A 24052-nucleotide genomic window follows, 5' to 3' on the forward strand; every position below is an offset into this window, starting at 1 on the left:
CCCATGCCAGTTGAAACACCTGAATTCATTCATTTCGCTTGACACTAATGATGCCTGGCAGTGAGGGCTGCTTAACATTAGAACCTCAGGGTTCAGTCTTAAATTTTTATTAGAGTATTAAAAGTTTATTACACATTACAATAAAAATACATTTATGCCAATAAATAATAATGATGATTGAAAATACCTTTTCCGGGAAAAAGTCAATGATTGTGAATATATATTGCAGGTGGAGATTGGGAAAACCGTTAAAGCTTATGTTAGAGTATTGGATGACTCGAGGAAACCTTTTCTGGCTAAATATTTCACCGTCATGGATTTAAAACTGAGGGCAGCATCACAGATTGTGTCGCTGGTGTAAGTTGATTCATGGTATTTTTTTCATTAATTTCTAAGCAATTCCCTAATAGGGAGAAGAAGCAAAAGTAATATTGTAGAAGTATTTTTTTACTCTTTGAATGAATTTGAAGGGTGATGTTTTTAAAAAGGCCTCCATGCAGCCTCCATGTTATTACTCCCAATCAATTGCAGGCAGAAAAGTAAACGCAGGTTTTTTTTTAAATTTGTCTCGAAAGAAGTCTCTGTGGGGCGTGGCTATGCTTAAGGTCCAAGTTCAGCTGAGTGTGTGAGCATTTAATTCCCATTCACTTTTCAGATTCAGGGCCTTAGTCATGCACTGTAGTACTTCATTCCATTCTGAGCATCACAAGAGCAGAGAATGTGGAAATGATATGAAGTGAATAAATGCCTGTCTGGAGATCAGTATGAGAGTATCCAACTCATTGTATTGTGTTTGTTACTGAGTCTCTAGAAATGACAGAACTGTATCATCATATCATCTAGAAGCCCTTTATCTTTACTAACTTGAAAATAGATGAAGGTTTAAGAACTAGTATCAGTGGAAACAGAAGCCTTCTGTACTCTGACTAATTAGGGTTCAGGCATCAGTGATGTATCCTTACGTGTGCTGTGCTATCAGTGCTTCATCCTGGATGTAAAGGTACGCCAGCTTCAGGCAGTTAAGAAGTCAATATTCCTGCTGCTCAATACTGAACTGAGATCCCTACATATTATTCTGCTTAGGACTTTGTCACCTAAAACTCCTTGAGATGATAAATGAACCCCTTGTGCACTAAGTCACCCTTTTATTAATGTAATTCATTCAATGACCTCCCTAATTTAATGTATTTTCTTTTGCTCCAGTCCTCTCGATGAAGCTCTTGATGACCATACTGCTGCTTTTCTAGTTCACGGCACGGTCATAGGTCAAACCAGCCTTACAGCAACAGTCGCTGATAAAAATGGACAAGAAATCAATTCTGCTCTCCAACAGATTGAAGTAAATAACTTCATTTCTAATTGTATGTTATCTGAAATGCTTGTTATGGTGGGGCCAGAGTGGTATGAAAACAGTAATTTGGCACTGTCAAAGCTGATTCCCCACTCTGGCACTTCGAGTGCATAAGGTGGGGGCCCGCAAGGATTCTAAAAATTAATACTGGCCACTCCAGGCTTGTATTAAACTCCCAAGGTTACAGCTTTTTTCTGACTTTGGATAGGTAGATGCTGCCACCACCCAAGTGCAAAAAATCCCTTTGGAAACCCAGGAAGGCGCACTTGGGAATTCCTTCAACCCTCAAGCCCTTTTTTTTTTTTTTTTTTTTTTTTTTTTTCTCTCTCTCTCTCTCTCTCTCTCTCTCACACACACACACACACACACACACACACACACACACACACACGGGGAAGAGCTGAGAAAGAAAACAAAGGAAATCAGCTGTTGACACCAGCTAATTAAACAACATATGCACAAACCTCTTAGGGGACAAAAATTCAATCCTGGTCTTTAAAAAAGGTACATTTTATTAAAAACAAAAAGAAAGAAAATACATTTGGTACTTAGGCTTTTTGCTAGATTTAAAAAAAAACAATTACAAGGATTAAGCATCAAGATAGCTCTCTTGAGGTCCAGCTTAATGGTTACAAGCAAAACAAAAGCACCTGGTGTTAGCACAGAGGAGTCCACAAACCATAAAGAAATAAAAGAGATAAACCTAATCGCTTCTTCCTAGACATTTCCTGATCTACTTACATATCTGGGATTTCAAATGAGTAGTTTCTAGGTATGATCTGGTGATTTTTCGTACCTGGCCCAAAGCTTTTTACAGCATAGTTCCAGCCCTGTCTCAGCTCTCCGGGAGAATAACACAGACATAAAGGGAAAGTTTTTTCCCAATTTTAAAAAGTTCTAGCCTTCCCATTGGCTCTTTTGGTCAGCCGCCCACTCCCTTCCTTTTACCTATGTAGGGAGACTTTTTAACCCTTTACAGGTAAAGCAAGTAGAGAACAACTACCAAGAGGGAGTTAAAGTGAACTGACTGGCTGGCTGGGTGTCCATAAAAAGGGAGCTCCCCCGCCCCCTTCCATTTATATCAGGCACAGTCTCCATTTTTTCCCCTGTAAAATACCTGAAAAAAATACTTTTATTTCCAAAATGTGTCCAAACACTAATCTCCTACAGCATTCGAGAAGTGTAGTAGTACTTCTCTGCAAACATAGCTAAGGGCCTGGTTTAACAGCACTTTCTAGAGGCTTAGTTTGCTCAGGCTAAGCAAGTTGCCACACAAACCTGTATATGCTGTTCGGAGGCATAATTCATTGGAATCAGATAGGGATGAGAACACAAATGTTTGTGCTTTCATTTCTAGGTCTTTCCTCCATTTAGGCTATTGCCGAGAAAAGTTACCCTGATCATAGGAGCAGTGATTCAGGTGAGGTATTTTTACATTTGTTCCACTGTAATTCCTGTTTGAGAAGTCGTTGTAATACATTCTTAGAGAAGTGCTAACTGCTTTGCTTCCATGATACTATCTTAATTTTTTTATGATGATGATGATTGATTATTATTATTATTATTTTGTGGATGTTGATATTTAGCTTGGTATCATAGCTACATTCAGACCAGAACTCTCCAGCACAGAGGCCAATTGAATATCTTCACACTTGACCACCTTTCTGTTTTAGCATGTAGCCAGAACAATATTTTGATATTTATCTCACTCGAATGAAAAGCCAGCCCTCCCAGGATGAGTTGTGGTGTTCAGTAAACCTGTCACCAATATAAAACTGACAGCAGTGGGCTAAGTACGCAAAGCAAGGCACAGAGCAGTCACACCACCTGCGAGGAATACGGGGAGGCAGAATTGATCCTTAAATTCCCTGGCCCGTTCTGGTGTGTGAGGTAGATGGGGGTCTAGGTGCTGTTGGGGAGTAAAGATGCCCACCCATTTGTCCTTGTGCAGTCTGTGCAAAGAAAAGAAGCTGTGTGTAGCCACCCCCCCTATTGTGCACCCTGGCCTTGTGCAAGTATTAACTAAAGCAGAGCTGTGATGGATGCAATCTGTTGATGAGCATTGGTCTCTGTGTACCTACAGATTACTTCAGAAGGAGGCCCTCAACCTCAGTCCAACATAATTTTCTCCATCAGTGATGAGAGGATCGCATCAGTGAACAGCACTGGCCTTGTAAGAGGAGAGGCAATTGGAAATGGGACAGTAACTGGAGTGGTTCAAGCTGTGGATGCAGAGACCGGGCAAATTGTGGTGGTGTCTCAGGTATCATCTCATGTGTCACAGAACCAGTTAATGTTGATCTTGGTTTAGTACGTGGACTGTGTCCAAAATCAAAAGTAAAATCTTGTCACAATAACTTCACTAGTTCCATTGGGATAAAGATTTCTCACTCCCCAGATTGTGATTTAGTGCATTCGCTTTGGAACGTGAGAAATGTCTTCAATAGATCCTTAAATTGTGCATCTCACCACCTGAAAGTTCAGTTCTGCACAAAACCCAGGACAATCTCATTACATTTGACATCTATAGGCTTGACTGGTAAAACTGCCGAAAGAATCCGTCCAGGCCAGCCCTGCCACAGTAACAAAGGTTGAGACTGCTGATACCTAGAAGTTACCTCGTGGTTGCCTGGAAGGGTGTTTTTGTTTTTTTTTCTTTTCCCCTTTGAGGTCCGTGGCTTCCTTAGATAACAAAATACTGAAGTATCTCAGTCAGCTGCTAAGTTTGTGGGGAGTGAAGCAAGGCCAGAGTTAGTCCTCTGCTGTAGTCTGTGCCATGCTGTCAGGTACAGGCCATGAAACCCAGGAACTGCTCCTGTTGGTGCCAGTAGTGAGGGCATTTGCTAAGCCTGGAGGCGGGTGCAGGCAGACAAGTAGAGACCTGCTTCTAAAGCAAAAAAAGTGCAATGTTCTCTAGGTGTTGCACATGAGGCTCATAGCTCTTTATCTTTGTGTTTGCCTGAGGTAGGGTTTGGGCAACTACTGCACAGTGGAGCCCTTTGGCCTTCATGGGCGGGCACAGGGAGATTCCCAGGTGAGACAAGCAATGGAGACAGATCAGAATTTTGTTAAAGTATTTGCTGTGTCTGTAACTCAGGGACAGCAATGTCTGCCTGTGGCTTCTGCAAGGCAGCAGATTGAACTAGGAAGCCAAATCTCCTATCTTGTGACCATCAGGTCTGGTCCTGTCCCCACAACTGCACTTCAGAGATAAAACTCTGGAAATGACAGGAGATGCAGAGAAGAGAAATCACCAAGTTTCACATCTATCTCCCTCTCATTCTTATTCTTTCCTATTCTCTCTCTTGTTCTCCATTCCACCCTTCTCCCCCTAGTTTTCTTCCTCCTATTTTTCCGTTTTGTGATGGTCTGGCTCCCTTTCTGTCTTGCACTGTTACTCTTCCTATCTGGAATCACTCACTTCTCTTCCTCCTGGAGACCCCATCTTCTCCTTCTTAGTCCTGCTAGTCATCAACTCTGTAGTCTTGAGCAAAGACTATTTATTTTTTAAGTAGTGCTGTTATGGTGCTATGCACGTCACAGATATGTTGGAAGACATGGGCTTTTCCCATGGTAGTTTACAATCTATCTTGCTGTCAAATTGACAATCATACTGAATTATTCCAATGTGTATATTGGTCTTCTGCAATAGACACATCCTCTACAGATTAGACTTCAGTACAGTAGATAAGTAAACACATTCCATGTTTTATCTAAGCTGGAATTAAACAGCAATCTCCAGACCACATCCATTTAAAACACCACTCCATTCTCATCAGGGTGCCTTTTAAATTAAGCAACAACTAATATGTATGTGTGACTTTGTTTTTCCCCTTCTGCCATAGTGGTTTTTTCAGTCTGAGAACGTAAATCCTCTCATGTTGTTAGGGCTTTACTCAGCTGGATTTTGATGTGCCCTTTTATGGACAAGCATTCTGTACTGAGTTGACTTTGATTTGACATTGGATTTATAGTGTATTGATTTATATCAAGTCTGTGGTTTCATCTGTTGTGTCAGAGGATTTCAGTTAAACTGCAAGGATTTTTTTTCCCTTCAATTTTTTTCTGCAAATGTGTTTGTTGATTTTTTTAGGGGGAGAATAAAAGAAAACAAACAAGTCATTGCAGATCATTACAGTGTGTTGCAGGAGGGAGGGGGGAGCAGTTGGTTTGTTTTCACACTTCCATTTTAATCAGGATCACACAAACAGAAAAATCTACAAAATCAATCATTTTGATTTCTTATTGCAAAGAGACATTTCTGTCACTATCTTTTTAAAAAACCACTGTATTCTTTTAAACTTTAACACTTGGTGCGAGAGGTTTTGACAAGACACATGCCAGTGAAACCAACTTGTTATGGGGAGAAGCATAATCATTGTTTCACTTTGTCACCAACTGCATCATAAAACCAAGTGTTTTAAAGCTTATCTCTGCTTGAAGTCAGCGGTTCCAGTCTTTCAGGTAACAAGATCAGTTCCCTGGACAAAGAGCCTGGCTGTGCCTGTCAGTGCCCATTGCCTCTCATTTGTTTGTACTGTAGGCTGCTCCAACCCCTGCCTTGCAATTTTGAGGTAACTAGGGTGGATCCAGTGCAGCGGTTCATTACAAAGGCCCTGATCCTGCACTGAGCTTTGTGCCGACAGGAGGCTCTGCTGTGTGAACCTCAGCGTAGCCTACGTTAATCAAGGGCAAGTCTGAAGTCCCTGCTTTGATATGTGTCTTTTGGGAACTTGTCATCTAGCTGATACTAAAAATCTAGTTCACCGAAGTCATTAAATGAAATGGTCTGCCTCTTACAGAGCTTTTTTTCCTTCTAGGATAAAGTGGAAGTCGAAGTCGTACGGCTTGTGGCTGTTAGAATCCGTGCACCCATTACACGAATGAAAACCGGTACACAGGTTAGCTGAATTACCCTTAGAGTTCTTTCTCTCCCACTCTTTTTGTTTGTTTATTTTGATATTTAATTTTCAAAGGAAATGTGCTAATGAGCATTACAAAGAAAAAGTTAATAGTTTAGTTGGAAAGCATTTTCACATCAACCAACCAAAGTTCTAAGCTTGATCTTGTGGAATAAAACATTAACTCATGATTTTTTAAATTAATTAAATGGTGATGCAAACCCTCATTCACTTCTCGGTGTTATTCTGGGCATCTTACTATTTAACCTAATCAGACACTATTTGTGCCACAATAAAGCATATGCTCTTACACCAGTGGTGGGCAAACTACGGCTCGGGGGCCACATCTGGCCCTCCAGATGTTTTAATCCGGCCCTCGAGCTCCCGCCAGGAAGCAGGGTCCAGGGCTTGCCCCACTCTGGCGCTCTAGCCAGGGAGTGGGGTCAAGGTCTTGCCCCCCTCTGCATGGCTCCCGGAAGCTGCGGCATGTCCCGCCTCTGGTTCCTACGCGTAGGGAGAACACTGGGGGCTCCATGTGCTGCCCCTGCCCCAAGCGCTGCCCCCGCCTGCGGACAGGGCAGCGCGCAGAGCCGCCTGGCTGCACCTCCGCATAGGAGCTGGAGGAGGGACATGCCACTGTTTCTGGGAGCTGCTTGAGGTAAGTGGTGTCCAGAGCCTGCCTCCCTGACCCCCTCCCGTGCCTCAGCCCCAACCCCCTGCCCCAGCCCTGATCCCTTCCCGCCCTCCAAACCCCTCGATCCTAGCCTGGAGCACCCTCCTGCACCCCCAACTCCTCAACCCCACCCCAGAGCCTGCACACTCAGCTGGACCTCCTGCACCCCAGCCCCCAATTTCATGAGCATTCATGGCTCAACATACAATTTCCATACCCAGATTTGGCCCTTGGGCCAAAAAGTTTGCCCACCCCGTCTTACACTCATGCTTCTTCATCTTTAATGATAGCTGTTTCTCCTTTAAGACTGTGTTTCTCCAATCACAAGGAGACCCTGACCTCTTTCAAGAGAGGATCACGCAAATAGGGTGCAAACAAGAAGAAAAGGAATTCTATTTCTGTTCTTGCTTTGGACTTGCTGGAGCCAGAACTCAATGTAGAACCAAAAATTAGCAATCTGCCATGTTGGCATGACCACCAGGGAATCTTTTCATTTGGAGATGGGTTGTCTGGTCTATCCTCCTTTCAGGAAAATATGTAGTATGTCCAGTCTGACTCTAATATTTCAAAATATGGGACCTAACCAATTGCTTTGAGAGACTATTTCAGTCTTAGTTATATCACTGTTAGGAAGCTGTTTCAGATATTTAGTCTAAATAATTTCTTAATTTCATCCCATTAAGCCTAGTTACGTACTTGTACCAGGCTAAATAATTATTCTTCTTGCTTGGTAGTTCCACCTTTTGGATATTTATTATATGTATATCATGTTTTCACAAACTGGGCAGGGGGGAAGGAGCGGGTTGGCACAAACAGCCAACCAGCACAGAGGAGAGAATGCCTAGTCAAAACAGTAGAGAATGTAAGAATGTGTACGAGGTTTCGGTTGTTAAGGGGGCCACATAGGATGAGTGACTCCTCCATATGACCAGCTGCTGAGGCTTCTGATGAAATGAATCAGCACTTAGTTGTGGTAGGGCCTCTTACAAAAGGGAGTGATTTAAAGTTTTTTTGATGCAAAAGGATATGTCATTGTGAGAGTTCTATACATGATATCACTTTAAAGGTGCACATGGTAACCCAATATTTTAAAAAGTATTATTTCTTGAATAATAAACCTCTTCAGTTGGCTTGGGCATTTTGTGTTGAGTTACTGTGTTCCTTCCTTACTTGTATAACTAATTTCTGTCCTAAAGTTGTACCTTTTTCAAGCAAAGCTCCATTTGTCTGCTTTCAGATGCCAGTTTATGTGATGGGCATCACCAGTAATCAGACCCCTTTCTCGTTTGGCAATGCATTGCCAGGGTTAACGTTTCACTGGTCTGTCACCAAGAGAGATATCCTGGATGTCAAGACAAGACACAATGAGGTAAAATCTACTGTGGGCCCAGAAATGGATAAGGGGGTGTGGGTGCGGGTGTCAGTGTCATTTTTTTGTGATGCTTAAATTTCCCCAGGATGGGAATTGAGGAGATCTGCTGCTTCCATTTGCTCAAAAGGAGGGTACCCACATCAGGCACAAAGATGGAATTTCTTTCTTGTCAACTCCAAGTATTGAACACAGTTAATGAGTATTTCCTATTTCAGGCTTCTCTTCAGCTTCCAGCAAAATATAATTTTGCTATGGATGTTTATGGCAGAGCAAAGGGAAGAACAGGGCTGAAGGTCATTGTGAAAGCCCTTGATCCTACTGCTGAACAGTTTCACAGCCTGGCAGGAGAGCTGTCAGATGAAATCCAAATTCAGGTAAAATGTTCTGGTCAGCTTGTCTCATTTTAAACAAGAAAATACAGTATTAATCAATATTGCAGGTCTAAATTAAATACTTTAGAGCAAGGAATGCCGATGTAAAGATGCAGTTCCCGTCTAAGCCCCCACTCTAGATATTGGTGCATACGTGGCATCTCCCACTACTAAGAGAGAAGTTACTCATCTATTAATTTGGGGTTAAGTGTTGGGCATTCCTTCCCTGATGGTGTCTGAATGTAATTTTGTTGAATTTTATTTTTAGATGGGGCAGTACTGGAAGTTGGCTGTGCTATTAAGGAAAAGTAGCCTTTAACATGCTATGGAAGTGGCTCTTTCAAACTACCTTATCAGTGGCCCCATTAAGATACAGTATAGATTAATTTTGTGTAGTGGTGATGCACAATCACTGCAAGCCATATAATGGTTTCTTCGGGTCTTCAGTGCCATTTTACCACTGTGGGCTGATCTCAGTAACACGGATTTAGCAGGGTTTTCTTGATAGTAACGTAGATCCATATCATACCTACTAGATCCACTCAGAGAAAGAATTTCACCTCCACCACCTTGGGGTCCACAAAGGTGGCGTTTGGGGGACAAAATCCAGCTCTCAGTGGGCCAATGTGGGGAGAGCATCTCCACCCCCTGGATTTTACCACAGGGAGGAATGATCTGAGCAATACATATTAAAAACAACATGATGGAAATTTCAGTGTTATCTTTTGAAACAGTGAGTAAGGTCACTGTTGCTGTGAGTCGAGAATAAACGTGGGGAGAATCCAGTGAAGAAATGTTAGAAAAGTATACCATTTAGTCAAATGTCTAGGTTCACTGTGAAGAGAAATGAGCATTATTCCAGAAATGAGACACCCAGCATTTACCCCCCTCCTCACAAGCTGTTATGTTGAAAAGCCAGCTGTGCCTGGCTTTTGACGAGAGAGACTGAATCTTCCCACATTCTAAAATATAAAGACCACTGTTGCCTATTATTAAAAATCATATTTTAAACATTTCTTTAAAATTGCAGCCTTTGCATTTTCACCGTTGCTCCTAAGTGACAATACTTCAAATGTGCACAGTATATTGTTACAGATAAGTTACGAACAGCAACAATTTGTGAATATTTTTTTTCTTTTCAGTTTATAGCAGGAAAACATTTCAACACTGTTTTTGCAAACATGCATGTGAGAAACATTACCTTTTAAGTAGGCCCATTAAAGCCACATGATTAAAGTTATTCACATGCATAAGTGATTGCAGGATTCCGCCCTTATTACAGAACTATGTTTTACATAATATTAAAGCACAAGGTGGTGCAAGATTTAACACAATCTTCTTTATCTACCAGTTATTATGCTTCTCATTCTTAAATCTTGGCATATATTGTGGATGGTGGGCTAGCATTGTTTGCCTATGGGTTTAGTGGTTAATATGTCACCATAATCAAATTAAAAATCTCAGAGGTGGGTGTAGAAAGCTATTAATATTTTAATACTGAGCTTTTTTTTTTTTTAAAAGGTCATTTGAGGTCTTGACTCTAGTGCAGTGTCAGACTTATTATTGAAGTGATGGTATTGATAATAGAGTTGGAAGCTTCATGAGTCAATTGTAGTTTCTTAGCTGGATTCTTGATATTCATTGTTAGCAGCACCCTGAAATTCAAATGGTGCATTTCAAAGTCTTTAAATTGCAAATTAGTTGAATGGAAAAATAAAAAATTGCTCCTCTCTTTAGAATGAATGACTATTCTGTACAGTGGTTTAAATTTTTATTCTTTAACGCCACAAACTGGGTATAATGAACACTACAAAGTATCATTCAAAAACGAGCATGTTGGCAACTTCCCTCTTTAGTGATTCCTTTTTTTCCTCTTGCCTGTGTAAGGGCTAAATGCTGCTAACCTTAATCAAGCAGGAAGACCCAACCCTGTGAAGTGCCTCCCACTTCCTCAGAAATGCTGAGCACTCTCAGCTTCCATCACTTTTAATGAGAGCTGGGGGATCTCCGGAGGTGCTCAGGGTCATGTGGCTGCAAGTACTACTGATTAGGATACATATCCTACTCTGTTCTGTAAATACATTCACCTTTTTGTCTAATGATAAAGGTTTGAGGCTCACTGTCCCTTGCATAATACCAGCAGTTTTCACACACTGTGATCGTGGACCCCATAGGATTTGCTGGTGGTCTCCAGAGAGCTGGCTGGTGACTTGGTGCTGGCTCCTTCTCCTTGTTCCAGCTACTAAATCACATGAAAAAATCATTAAAAAGGCAGCAGAGACTTCCCCCAGTACCAGCGGGGTCTCAGGTCACCTCTACCCCTCCCCCCTTGCCCTCCCAAGCAGTCCTGCCCCCCAGCCAAAGTTTTAGTCACAGCGGGTATTTTTAGTAAGTCATGGACAGGTCACAGGTCTGTGAATTTTTATTTATCCATGACTTTTATTAAAAATACCCGTGACTAAAACATAGCCTTATGTATAATATACATATGCATATGTGTATACAATAAACTTATGAATGAATTGCTCCACATCTACAGACTCTCTAGCATGACATTATATCCTTGTACTGAGAAACAATTGGGAAATACAACATATATGCTTACAGAAGTGCATTTTTTTACAGGAATAACAGGGACAAAATATACTATGTAGCATAAGTCAGAACCACCATATGTGATATTTAATCTTGCATTTCTTTGATTTTTCCACTACTTCATAGAATAGAAATATTTAAAAACTGCTTTAAATTTTAATTTTTCAAAAGATTTTTAACACCTTATTGCAAAATCCTTCTAATGAATTCAATCTAAAACACAAAGCTGGGGAAAACACAGAGGCAGACAATGCTCTGTGCAGAGATCTAATCCATCCACAATAAATTGAGAAGCCATACTATTTTTCATCATCTACATCCACTTCAAAGGGAAACAGAGAGCTTATGTATTAAACAGATTAAAAAGGTGATTTTTATTTTCATTGCAATTTGTTCTGTTTGCCTTGATAACATTTCTTTCTTCAACTGTACATCTTTTCAGTATACCATACATAGAATCATAGAAGTCCTAGAAATGAAGGACTGGAAGGTACCTTGAGAGATCATTTAGTCCAGCCTCCCATGTTAGGCAGAACCAAGTAAAGCTAGACCATCCCTGACAGTTGTCTGTTCAAACTGTTCTTAAAAATCTCCAGTGATGGGAATTCCACAACCTTCCTTGGAAGTCTATTCCAGAAATCAAATATCCTTATAATTAGACAGTTTTTCCTAATATCTAACCTAAATCGCCGTTACTGCAGAATAAGCCAGTTACTTCTTGTCCTACATTTGGTGACATGGAAAACAATTGATCACAGTCCTCTTTGTAACAGACCATAACACACATGAGGACTATTATCAGGTCCCCCGTTCTTCTTTCATTAAGACCAAACATGCTAGGTTGTTGTTTTTTTTAAACATTTCCTTAGAAGTCACATTTTCTAAACCTTTTGTCACTTCTGTTGCTCTCATCTGGACTGCCTCACATTTATTCACATCATTCCTAAACTAGTGCACAATTTGTTAATCCTGTATATTAAAATATAGTTAAGGCATTATCACTACGAAGCTCAAAACAGTTGTTCTTATGTCCCTATTTTGTGTTCCTTTTCTTAATTTTGTTTTGGAAGAGGAAGAATAAATAGAAGTAAATGTTCCTCAGTAGCTAGCTGCTTGTAGAAATAAACACGGCTAGTTTTTATTTTCCAGGTATTTGATAAACTTCTTCTAGTTACTCCACAAGTAGATGCGGAGCAGATCTTAATGTCACCTAACTCATTTATTAAACTTCAAACAAACAGGTAAGTGGTCATTTTTTACAGTGGGCCTATGTGTCAGCAATTTATTGTAGCTGTAAAGTATAATTCTTGATGTTTAAAATAATATTTTTTGTCTTTCATTTTTTTTTTAAAAAGTCTCCCTGTACATTCTTATATTGAAGGATTTACCTGATGATTAGTAGCCCTTTATCTCTACATTTGTTTTCTATCAAATCTTGTACTTGTCTTTCCTTGGTTAGAAAGCTATATCTACACAGTCATATAGGTCTGAGAACTTTTAGGTCTTGGTTTTAAGAGGTGCTGGGAATCTGTAGCTGACTTTAACTTGAGTTGCGGGTACTCGGCACTTCTGAAAACCAGCTCCTTAATGTTCTTCTGACTGAGAGGCTGGGACTAGATTGTGAGATCAGAAAGTGTTTTACCTAAAGATCACAACTTAAATCCACTGATTGTTGGTAACGGTTTTTATTTACTAAACTTTCATGTCACCATGGTAAAATCTGCATTTTGGTTCTTAAAAATAATAAATATTGATTTTTGTCTCTTGAGATTTTTTTACATGTCACAGTTACTTAAAATGATTGTATTTTGAGACGTAGCAGTGTAAAAAATGGCATGTCATTCCAGATGTATTATTTCTTAATGATTTCCAGCTCTAGTTTGTACAGTTTACAACTAAGAAAAGACTCTTTTTTTTTTGTCCCAGCCAGGCTTGATCTGCAAGTCTGGCTCATGTAATATCACTAGTAACTCTGGTCTTGGTTACACATCTGTAACTCTGTCTTCAATAGGATTACAGTGCTGTAACTGGGGTGGGGAAGACAGCAGGACAGGATTTTGCCCTTTATTTGGAACTTAGTTAATAGCTCTCATGATGGCTTATGAGTCCAAAAAGAAACCTGCTTTCACTCCCAATTGCTAACACTGGCTAGACAGAGCTATGGGGATTGAAAAAAGCAGAAACATTTTTCCTACCAAAGTCAGGGAACAGATCTGCTGAATAAGGAGGTGCCATTTTTATATTGTAACTTTTCAAAGAATTGTCCTTTAAACTTTTAGTTCAGGTTTGATATAGTTTCTTAGTGGCTGAAAATTTCAAGCCCAGTGCTAGAAAGGGGCAGCTACTTTCCACAGGGGATTTACCCAGGGGATCAGGACAAATGGTGTTTGCACCACTGCTTTCTCCAGGGGAGGAAAGCTTTAAAATTTGACCATGTCTCCATTGGCTGCATCATTCTTTGACTGCCTGAGGCATGATGCACTGAATTCATTCATGTGTCTTAACAGTGAATACATTAATTAATCAAAATCCAGTACTGGTGCTGTAAACACCATGCAATAAAGGATCTCCTCCACCCCACCCCAAAAAACCCCCAGTAGAGCTAACATACATGAGTTTAATTGTAATCCTTGGTTTCAGAGTAGCAGCCGTGTTAGTCTGTATCCGCAAAAAGAAGAACAGGAGTTACTTGTGGCACCTTAGAGACTAACAAATTTATTAGAGCATAAGCTTTCGTGGACTACAGCCCACTTCTTCGGATGCATATGCATCCTCTTTTTATTGTAATCCTTGTTTTCCCTCCCCCAACTTCCCTCTATTACTCTCATATTATCAGCAGTGGTGTTATTTCTAACACCTAGCGTATTGTTTCTAAACCTCATATCCTTGCTCATACTGAATAGTACCTTACTCAACACATAGCACTATTGGAGATGATGAGACTCCTCATGACGTAAAGTGAGTAAGTGTATCAGAATCTGCCATTTAGCCTATAAATTATCAGGGGCAAAGATCATGTGTCTTGTTCTGTAAATGGCCTAGCACACTTGGTATGGTCAATAAGTTAAAATAATCTTTATGGCTCCCTGGCCTCTCCTCTTAAGGCTTTTTGTGGTTACTCTGAGAAGCTGAGGGCCCAACCAATGGAGAATAATTTGCGTATTCCTTTTCATTGCACATCTCCCACAATGGTCAGACCATTTCCGCTATCCTGGGATATTCCTGTCAGTTCAGGACAACTGCACATGTATTCTTCCCTCATGGTCCCCCAAAGGAATCTTCTCTAGGCTCCCGACTACTCAGCCTTCATCTCTTTTGGGTAGAGACCCGCATCTTTCTCCCTCCTGACCGGGAGTTTTCCAGACTCCACTGTTCCTTCCTTACACAGGGATATTCCCAGCAAGCGAAACTGCCTAACCAGGCCAGCGTCTGTGCTTAGCTTTGAAAAGCGAAATTGACCACAGTTAAACGTTACCACACAGCTCTTTCTAAGCAAGCATATTTATTCTTGAGGCAAAAGCACTACAGAGTAGACATATAAAAACAATAAAAGAACCTACAGACATGCTAAAAGCTTATCACAGGTCATCCATCAGTCTTAGGGGGCCATACTAGATCAAGTCTTTCCAACTCTTCTGCAAGTATCGAGGCCCACCCCCTTGGACAGAAAGTTCTGACTGTTGACTGGGTCAGAAAGAAGGCTTTGAGTCAGTTTAAACTCAGGCTGTTTATCCAAAAGTCCTTTTATCTGTTGGCCTCAGGAGAATCCAGTTTGAACTAGTATATGTAAGCCTCTCTGGGAAGTAATACCTCGGGGCAGCTGGGGAGGGAGATATAACAACTAGTCTGATTTCCCCTTAATCACCACTCACAGCCTCAGTTCCTAGAGGAGCTGTGATAGTCCTTCTGCATGAAGAATGAAATAATCATACATAAACCATTCATTTAAAACAATGGACCCTAAAGATGCTCTGTGGGGTTGCAGTATCTGTCACATCTCCCCCAAAGAGGTTACATACAATCCCAGCCCACAATAACACATAAACTAAGGCCTTTCAGGGAGAGTGCAGGAAGTTGCCATATCTGTCACAATACCACCAGAAACAGTTTATCCCGTGGTATAATTAAGCCTGGCACCTTCACTATTTGACCAGCCAGGAAGGGCCATCAGGATACAGTTTCCATGTTGGGTTCCACAGAAGGAAAATGCTCTCTTCTCAGCTGAATGGAAAAATGCATGGGGGCGGGGAGAGAGAAGAGAAGGTTGTTTATATGTACGGTAGAACATGTGTAAGTGGTTCTTTAAAATATCCAGTGAGTCAGAATGCCTGCTAATTAGAGTTTATACGTTTGCTCACTTTACTTATTAATATGCTAATACCATGGAGTGTTTTATTCCAAAAATTAACCTTGTGTACAAACAGTTTCCAGGAAACTGATGAGAACTACTTAATTATGTCTCTGTCTTTATCTTTAATACCGGTGTTGACCCTGGTAGACTAATCTGCTACTGAATACTGTTGACAGAAAATGTCTGTGAAAGCCACATGCTGTACCCTTATACATTAATATTCTGAATCAAGTTCACATCAGTGAATGATGACACTGTAAGGTAGTGGACAGCAAGTGGATTTTAATATATGCCCAAGCATAGATAAGACTTTTTCCAGGAAGGCTTGAATCAAGATCTGAACACTTGAATCTTAGATTAGATTACAGCGCTTTGTGGCTTTATAGCAAAAACGCGGTAAACGCACATATCAGATAGCACTAGTTTATGCTTGGTTTAAATAAATCTGGTTGTAAATGTAGATTTTTTTTAATTTTTTTTTTTTAAAGCTTTCTGTTTTTGCTTTATCAAGGGACAGAGTAGCTTCCCTGAGTTACCGTGTCCTGGATGGTCCCAATAAAGTTCCCGTTGTACAGATTGATGAGAGAGGCTTTCTGAACTCAGGATCCTTGATAGGATCATCAACAATTGAAATAATTTCCCAGGAGCTGTTTGGAGTCAACCAGACCATTGTAGTTGCCGTTAAGGTAGTATTTTTCTCTTTATCCTTCACTAGGGTCAGAACACAATTAAGGCTAATGCTGTTTCATCCGTTAAAAACATACGCTCCTATGACACCAACTGGGTAAAGTTAATTTCACCTTTAAATTCTGCAAAGTATAAAATGCATAGATTAATGGACAGTTCAGTGTTTTTTTTTAACAAGGTGTCGGAGTACCAGTTTGGTGGTGATAATGAAGTTTTAAAATGTGCATCTCCTCACATCGGAGAATTCTCAGCCGTAGCACAGTTCACAAAAAATGTGCCCGTGGATTGCATGTGCACTTGTAAGCTAGAAAAATATTGTCCTAAAAAAAATCTCTTCAGAAATGTTTTCTTTTAGAAGTGTTTGATACTCTGTAGCTACTGACATCTATCATAGGTGGTTCATTTCTCAAGGAGGGGAAAGGGATAAAGCCAGCTAGAGTGATAAATACAATGTCAGCTACAAGGTGACTAACAGTGGTGCTTGAATTTTCAGCATGTCTGTGTTGTGCGGAAATCTCATTTTCTTTCTTCAGCTTCCAAGTAGTGTAGCTCTTAACAGACTCTTTCTACACGGAATCAAAACAGGAGAGTGATTACCCTCAGGTTCAAATTTAGCTGCTGTCCAATGTACTTAGTAAGCTGGGCAAGAAGCATGTCCAACGTTGGCACATGTTGTTTGTAGTGCTAAAGTTCTCTGAAGTGCCTTCACTTCAGAGAAGGCACAAAAGTTATAGTAGGAACCAGCAGTGAAGGGATTAAATTGTCACCCTGACTAATGCTCTTTCATATGATTACCATTATTAAATTGCATGGACTTCGGCTTGGGTATAATCATGCATGTTTCTGTTTCAGCACTTTGGGCACTGATGGCTTATCTGTCTGTCCTGCACTGTCTAAACCAAAGTAATACTGAAGAGTATATGAATACTTTCCACATCCCTCAGGCCATAGCTTGCTTCCTCCTCCCTAGTACTTAGCCTAGACTCTGCTGGGTCCTGATCCAGTGTTCGTTATAACCACGGAAAAGACTCCTGTTGATTTGCTTGGGAGCTGGATCAGATACCCTGGCCGACATGTTGGGGTGGTGGAGCCACGCTCTTTCCATTCATTCTTTCATTCTATCCATTCATGGAACCAGCAAACTGCAGGATTGAGGATTTAAGACTGTAAGCTCTTTGAGGTAGGGGCTGTCTTTTTATTTCACGTCCATACAGCTTCTGCCGTAACCTGTCTACTTATCTTAGGTACTTATCTGGCCCTGTTGCCATCTGAACACCTCATATCTTGACTGTCTTTATCCTCACAATGTCCCTATGAGGTAGAAAAATTATATTAGCCCCATTTTACAAATGGAGAATTGAGGCACAGAGAAACTAGGTGACTTGTCCAAGTTCACACAGGGAGGCAGAGCAGGAAACGAACCAGGTTTTCTGAGTCACAGTAAGCTAGTCCTCTAATCACTGGGCCTTCCTTCCTCTATCTCGCTGTATATACCAATGTGAGTATTTTGGCAGTCTTTGCTCAGGAAAGGCTCTATTACTGAAACAGCGGGAGGCAATGAAAGTAAGGAGTGATATACTGTACCAGAGCTTTGTGGGGAGGTAAGCTCAGCACTTGCTCACATGCCGTCTGGCTCTCGTCAACCCAAACATCAGAACATTAATGCTAGAAATATTCAGAAAGCTGAGATGTTCTTAAAAAATAAATAGCTGCTTTCATCAATATTAGATTTAGCAGTTGTCTCTTGCAGACCCTGTTTTGAGACTGTTAAGTAAAACAGGCTTGAAAGTCTGTCATGGAAAATGGCATTTTTGTTATCTTGTTACATCAGTTAGTTGGGCAGATGGCCATATGCGCTGATATTTTAGCTTATTACATCAGCTAGTGGAGCAGACAGCTGTACATACTGATATTTTAGCCAGTTTTCAGACTCACCGAAGATGCAGTTTCCTTGAGGCCAAAGCTGTCCTTTCCTTTTCAAGTTTTGACATGTACATTTTGAGATAAAATGTAAAACTCTGTTATCTGAGCCTCTTGGCTCAGAAGAAAGGTACCCTTGAGGGGGGCATTTAAAGTACTGTTCTTTATACAGTTGAAGCTTTTTTTTCTTCCCTTCCTTTATCCTTCCATTATTTATTTCCAAAAGCTATATCAGAGAAAACACACATTGTCCCTTTACTTTTGATAGCTAGCCTAGATAAGTCAAACAGGTTTTCCTTTTATTAATTAATAATGGAAATATATTTCCACAACCAAACATTTGTGAATTCATCATTGTAAGAATGATTCCGTGCAGGTAAGTGTTGCTGCAAAAATTGTCTTTATTTTTGCACAAACGCTTATTTCTTTAAACAGCTTGAAGGATGGGAGCAGGGATTGCAAACCCATTCTGATTTTCTTGGGCAGGGAGCCATTAAAGCAGCAGAATGCAGCTTGCTGACCAATCGGGGCTTAACAGATGCAAGGTGGGCCCAATCAGTCGAGCCATAGGAGAGTTTATTTCAGAGTGGCCTGGCCCCTTCTGCAACATGGGCATTCCCTTCGAACGTCCTGGCTGAGATTCTGTGCTGTGCCTCTTAGAGATGCAATACAGAACTCGCAGCCCAGTGGAAGTTATGTAGCTAAAGTGGCTTAGTCCTGGGCAACTCCTGCAGCACCAATATAATAGAGACAGCCCAGGGGAGCGGTCTGAATTGCAGCAGCCTCTCCCTGGCTGCCCATAATCTCCACAGTGCTGGAGCCACACCCCTCTATAGCAGGTCTTGAGAGGTGGCCATTGGAGAGCAGCCTTACAGCTGTCTTCCACTGTTCCTGCACTGGGGGAAATCTTCCCGCTGCCAGATCTTGGGCTTTTAGAGTCCCTTTATGCCACTCCAGGCCTTTTGCCTGGTGTAGAGATACTGGAGCAGATGTTAGAATCTCATCCCTTGTTCATATGTACCTCATGCACCACTCACCCAGGGGCTGATATTTGGGGATGTATAATCTTTGTATATCCACCTTTGCTGGGGAGAAGCCTGCAGGTTATTAGTTGAGTTGTGTATCTGTTGAATTTTCTGGTTTTGTTTTACAAGATAAACACATCATCTCTGTAATTTTGTGCATTTGTTACATGTAATTATTGCTTCTCAGCTCCCGGTGCTATACGAGCAGGAGATACTTTGCAAGGACTTTATGAAACATAATATGCCCTGTGTGAAATTAAAAGCTCCATCTCTCAATACTGTTGTAATGTCCAGACTAAAAATATGTGTGGTTCATAAAGAACTCTACACATATCTGTGTCTGAAAATTATTTAAATAGCTTTATTTAATAGGCACCCCACAGTCAAGGGAAAAAAGCACTTTACAGAATATCGTCTTTTATTAATGTCACACAGGTGTCTCCTGTTTCCTACCTGAGAATCTCTATTAGTCCTGTTCTGCACACTCAAAACAAAGAGGCTCTGTTGGCTCTACCATTGGGTGTGACATTAACCTTCACAGTCCATTTCCATGATAACTCTGGAGATACCTTCCATTCGCACAATTCTGTGCTCAACCTTGCAACCAACAGGTAAGTGTCTACATCAGAGAATTATAGGGGCACCTAAGAAATGTAAAAGACATTGTATTATGTCATGGTAACTGCCCCAGTTTAAAAAAAAAAAAAAAAAGGGGAGGGATAAAGCTGTGTCAGCAAGAGTGCGGCTATACTTCTGGTGGCAGACTTGGGATCGCAGGCTTGGGATCATTGATTGACTCCTGAAATGTGTACAGCCTTCAGAGATGGCAGAAAGAAGGGCACCAGTTAGTCACCAGTAGTGACCTGACAAAATGAAGTCATGCCTAGGCAGAGGGCCAGTGGGAACAGGGGGTGTATGCGTGTATATGCTTCCAATGATTCTGAATCATTAAGTTGTACACATTGTTGGCTTATGTAACAAGTTGATCTTATTAGTGTTGGCCTTACCCTTCCTCGCCTTCCTCCCTCCTGCTGTTTGTCACACTCTTTGCAGCTTGTCTTAAACTTAGGGAATTTGGAGTGGGGACTGTGTCTTCAGATGTGTTTGTACAGTCTTCAGCACAATGGGGATGCGATCCTGACTGGGGCTTTTGGGCACCACCAGGATACAATAAAAAATCATATTTGGTCAGTGGGATGTTCATCAAATTCCCCAACGATTACTGCACAAAGTTTGTCTTCCACAGAATTCCTTGTGTAAATACTTGGGTGAGAGTCACGAGAAAAAGAAAGATATGGGTTTTTTTTAAGCTATCTTGTCTTTCCCCCACTCATATAGATATATCTTTGTATTAGTATGGTCAGGAGTGTGCAGTGTTGGTAAGAGTGCATATCTCAGTAGCAGTTTGAAGACACTGACCTAGTAGAGTTAAGAAATTATGGCTGACCAGCTGCATTTAGTGTTAGACCCATTCATAGGGTTTTTATTTTATTGCTTCTTTCCTCCGTGAAAAAGTGAAAGAAGAGGCTTGCCTCTCTTTAAGAGCTTCTTGAAATGCAAGAAAATGATATATTAGGTCATAAGGACCTCATGACTTCCTCTTCTGGACTCTCAGACTCATAGACTTTAAGGTCAGAAGGGACCATCGTGACCATCTGACCACCTGCACATTGCAGGCCACAGAACCTCACCCACTCCTGAAATAGACCTTTAACCTCCGCCTGAGTTACTGAAGTCCTCAGGTCATGGTTTAAAAACTGCAAGTTACAGAAAATTCACCATTTACACTAGTTTAAACCCCATGTTACAGAGTGCAGTGGTTAGGATTCAGATTTTCTTAAATGACAACTAAATACATCATTTGTATACTTTTGCTCCTTTTTGTTAATCTCAGTTAATTACCATCCCAAAAAAGGAGTCAGGCAAAGTGAGATTTTTTTTTAAAAAAATTGAATAAATACCAGACAAGAAGAGAGTAAAGGGAATAGCAGAATTTTCTGAAAACCAAAGCATATTTTTTTCCTTTTATTTACAGAGATGACTTTGTGCAGATTGGGAAAGGAACCACGAACAATACATTTGTAATTCGAACTGTAAATGTAGGCTTGACCTTGCTTATGGTTTGGGATACAGAGCACAGTGGAATTGCAGATTATGTCCCTCTTCCTGTGCAACATGCCATTTTTCCTGAGCTCAGAGACATGGTAGTAGGTGATGTCATCTGTTTTAGTACTACACTGATAAATCAAGAAGGTAAGAAACACTAGCTGTTTAAATGCATTTCAATGCTGGATCTGAATTACCGTGGAAACTTTGTAGTGCTATGCATTGTGACAGTCTAGGGAAACCAAATACATTATTTATGATGATGATCAGAATCAAATGACACTTGCTATTCTTTTGAACACCACAAATAAGTTTGATCAACTGCAGCTTTCAAAAATTTCACTTGTGTTGAGCTCTTGGGCATCAAACATCTGCAGTTTCCAATTCAATTGTTCTTAAAATATAAAACATTCTGGAAAAGGCTTAATTTTTTTTAACTAACAGGGATAATAATACAAAGACACAGTCTTGAGGCCTTTACTCAATCCTCTAATTAGTTCTTTGGCCTTAATGGGATTTTTGCAAGAGTGGAACTTCTGCTGGTGTAACTGAGAGCAGAATGTGGCTCTGAAGCAAGGACCCCCACACATTGGATAGCATAGCTAATAATATGTGCACGCACACTCTCTCTCTCTCTCTCTCTGGTGGGAATTGGTGTATATAATGGTGGGTACCTATAGATACATACTCCAGTTTGAAAACAAACATGGCTAGCATATTGCAACCCTGTTAAGCAGTTAATTTACAAATAGTCTTTTCTCATAGGCTTGTCAGGAGTTTGGAGCTCTTCACTGAGCAGTGTTCTTCAGGTTGACCCAAGGACAGGTGTAGCTGTGGCAAGGGATTCAGGAGTTGTCACTGTTTATTATGAGATTCCTGGACTACTTAAAACTTACAGGGAGGTGAGAAACTTTTAACTTCCACTAGTGCTGTTGAGGTTTGTTTGTTGTCTGTTAGGAACATATTTCTACCTACAGTCATTTTTTTTTTTTTTTTAAGCAACAAAATTTTAAGCTTCTGTTACTGTTACTTATTTAATTTTTTTTCTTGGAAATGTATAAATTTGTTCCTATATCTGTACTGTTCATCTTGAGCAGAAGATTAATTGATGGGGAAAATATTTGGCGTACTTCCAAAGCATCATGGTTATAGTTTGTGTTAAAGAAGGCAATTAAACTTAATAGTTTGTAGTTTGAGCCTGTACTATTTTTATATGGCACACTTCATGTCTTTGCTTGGCTAAGTTGGTTTCAGATGCTGAACAACTTTTGATTAAGGCTCTGCTTTTCTGAATGAAGTTTCACTGTTTGAATGAGATACCAACCAGAATTTTTTTCGTATGGTAACATATGTACTGTACATCGGCCAGTCAGTATTACTGAATTTAAAGGGAGTTGCATTTATTTGATCTTCAGTGAAATAGTTCTGTCTACGCTAAAGTCACAATATCAGCAGACATAAGAGCACCAGACATTATTTTTAATTAAATTAAATACAGCTTTTTTTGTGCCTGTTTTTTTGTGACTGATTTATGAGGGATTAATAGAAATAGTAAAATGTTTTTCTAACTTAAGTTGCCTAAAAAAGCAACTTCTAAAATTAGAGAAATGCAGCATTTCTTTAAAAAAAAAATGCATCTTTTGTCTGGTGTGTGTGTGAGAGAGAGGAGTATCCGTTTTTGACTTACTAAAATCCATTCCTGCCTTAATTTGTGTTCATTTAACAGTCTTCTGTAGCAGGATTCTTCGGTGTCTTTTTTCAGGTATTGATCAGTATTCCTCAAAGGACTATAGCAATGCATGTATCTGGAGTGAAAACAAACTTACAAGGAGTTGCAGCTTCAAAAGTTATAGTTGCAACTGGGGACAGAAGCAAAAATTTGAAAGGTACTGTGCTGAATCTTCTCCTGCTTGCCTGGTCATTACTTAACTGCACATGCATGATGCACTGACTCTCTTCTAGTATCTAGGAGTGTAGCAAGAAAGGACCCTGCACTAGTGCTTCACCACTGCCTCGCAAGTTATGTGGGAGTCATCATGGTCATGTTGTAAGTTTGTAGGGACTTACTGGCTTTTTCCTTTCCCCGCCAAAATCTCAGAGTGAGAAGACCATGGGCATGCTCCTGAGTCACCACACCCAATGATGGGGAAATGGACAACCAGTGAGAGCTTTCGAGCAGCTGGGCTAGAACCAGGAGGGAGGGGAGAAAAAGCCCAACCTTTCCCTCCCAGTAGTCATGAAAGATGGGGAGGCAAGAGCTGAGACTCCCTATCGCTCTCAGCAACTGCGCTATGTGAGTGAGATGTTCATAACACTGTGTGGTGAATTGAGCCAGGAGGTTGCATAGTGTGAAGATACTGAATTGCAGTGAGGCATCATCATATAGTGATATACCATTATGATGCCAGTTTTGCCGCATACTATCAGGAAGTCACAATGTGATTCTTTTGTGGCCAAGGAGCTGTCCAGCTGTTAATGTGGGAGTTCTGCTGTCCTATGCTGTGAGCTCTTCATAATCATCGTAAGGCCTAAGGGTATGACTATACTAAAAAAAACCAAAAGCCTGTGGCAATGAGTCTCAGAACCCTGGCTGGGTTTCAGAGCCGAAGCAGGAATGTCTACGTGGCTATTTTTAGCTCTGTAGTGTAAGCCCCGCTCTGAGACTCACTGCTGTGGCGGTTTTTCTCAGTGTAGATGTAC

At 40.6% G+C, this 24052-nt stretch overlaps 1 protein-coding gene across 1 annotated transcript in view; it reads left to right on the forward strand.

Annotated features, from left to right (window-relative positions):
• Positions 1-24052, forward strand: part of NUP210 (nucleoporin 210) — a 113001-nt gene that overhangs the window by 73845 nt on the left and 15104 nt on the right. Inside the window, exons 22-34 of the mRNA XM_054033911.1 lie at positions 230-357; positions 1204-1339; positions 2709-2771; positions 3435-3614; positions 6172-6252; positions 8163-8294; positions 8513-8671; positions 12413-12504; positions 16126-16300; positions 19682-19857; positions 21282-21499; positions 22118-22254; positions 23115-23238. Of these exons, the coding sequence (XP_053889886.1) occupies positions 230-357; positions 1204-1339; positions 2709-2771; positions 3435-3614; positions 6172-6252; positions 8163-8294; positions 8513-8671; positions 12413-12504; positions 16126-16300; positions 19682-19857; positions 21282-21499; positions 22118-22254; positions 23115-23238 (1801 nt within the window). The remainder of the gene's footprint in view (positions 1-229; positions 358-1203; positions 1340-2708; positions 2772-3434; positions 3615-6171; positions 6253-8162; positions 8295-8512; positions 8672-12412; positions 12505-16125; positions 16301-19681; positions 19858-21281; positions 21500-22117; positions 22255-23114; positions 23239-24052) is intronic.

Source organism: Malaclemys terrapin, chromosome 7 (assembly GCF_027887155.1).
Source record: "Malaclemys terrapin pileata isolate rMalTer1 chromosome 7, rMalTer1.hap1, whole genome shotgun sequence".
In the NCBI taxonomy this organism is placed as follows: Eukaryota; Metazoa; Chordata; order Testudines; family Emydidae; genus Malaclemys; species Malaclemys terrapin.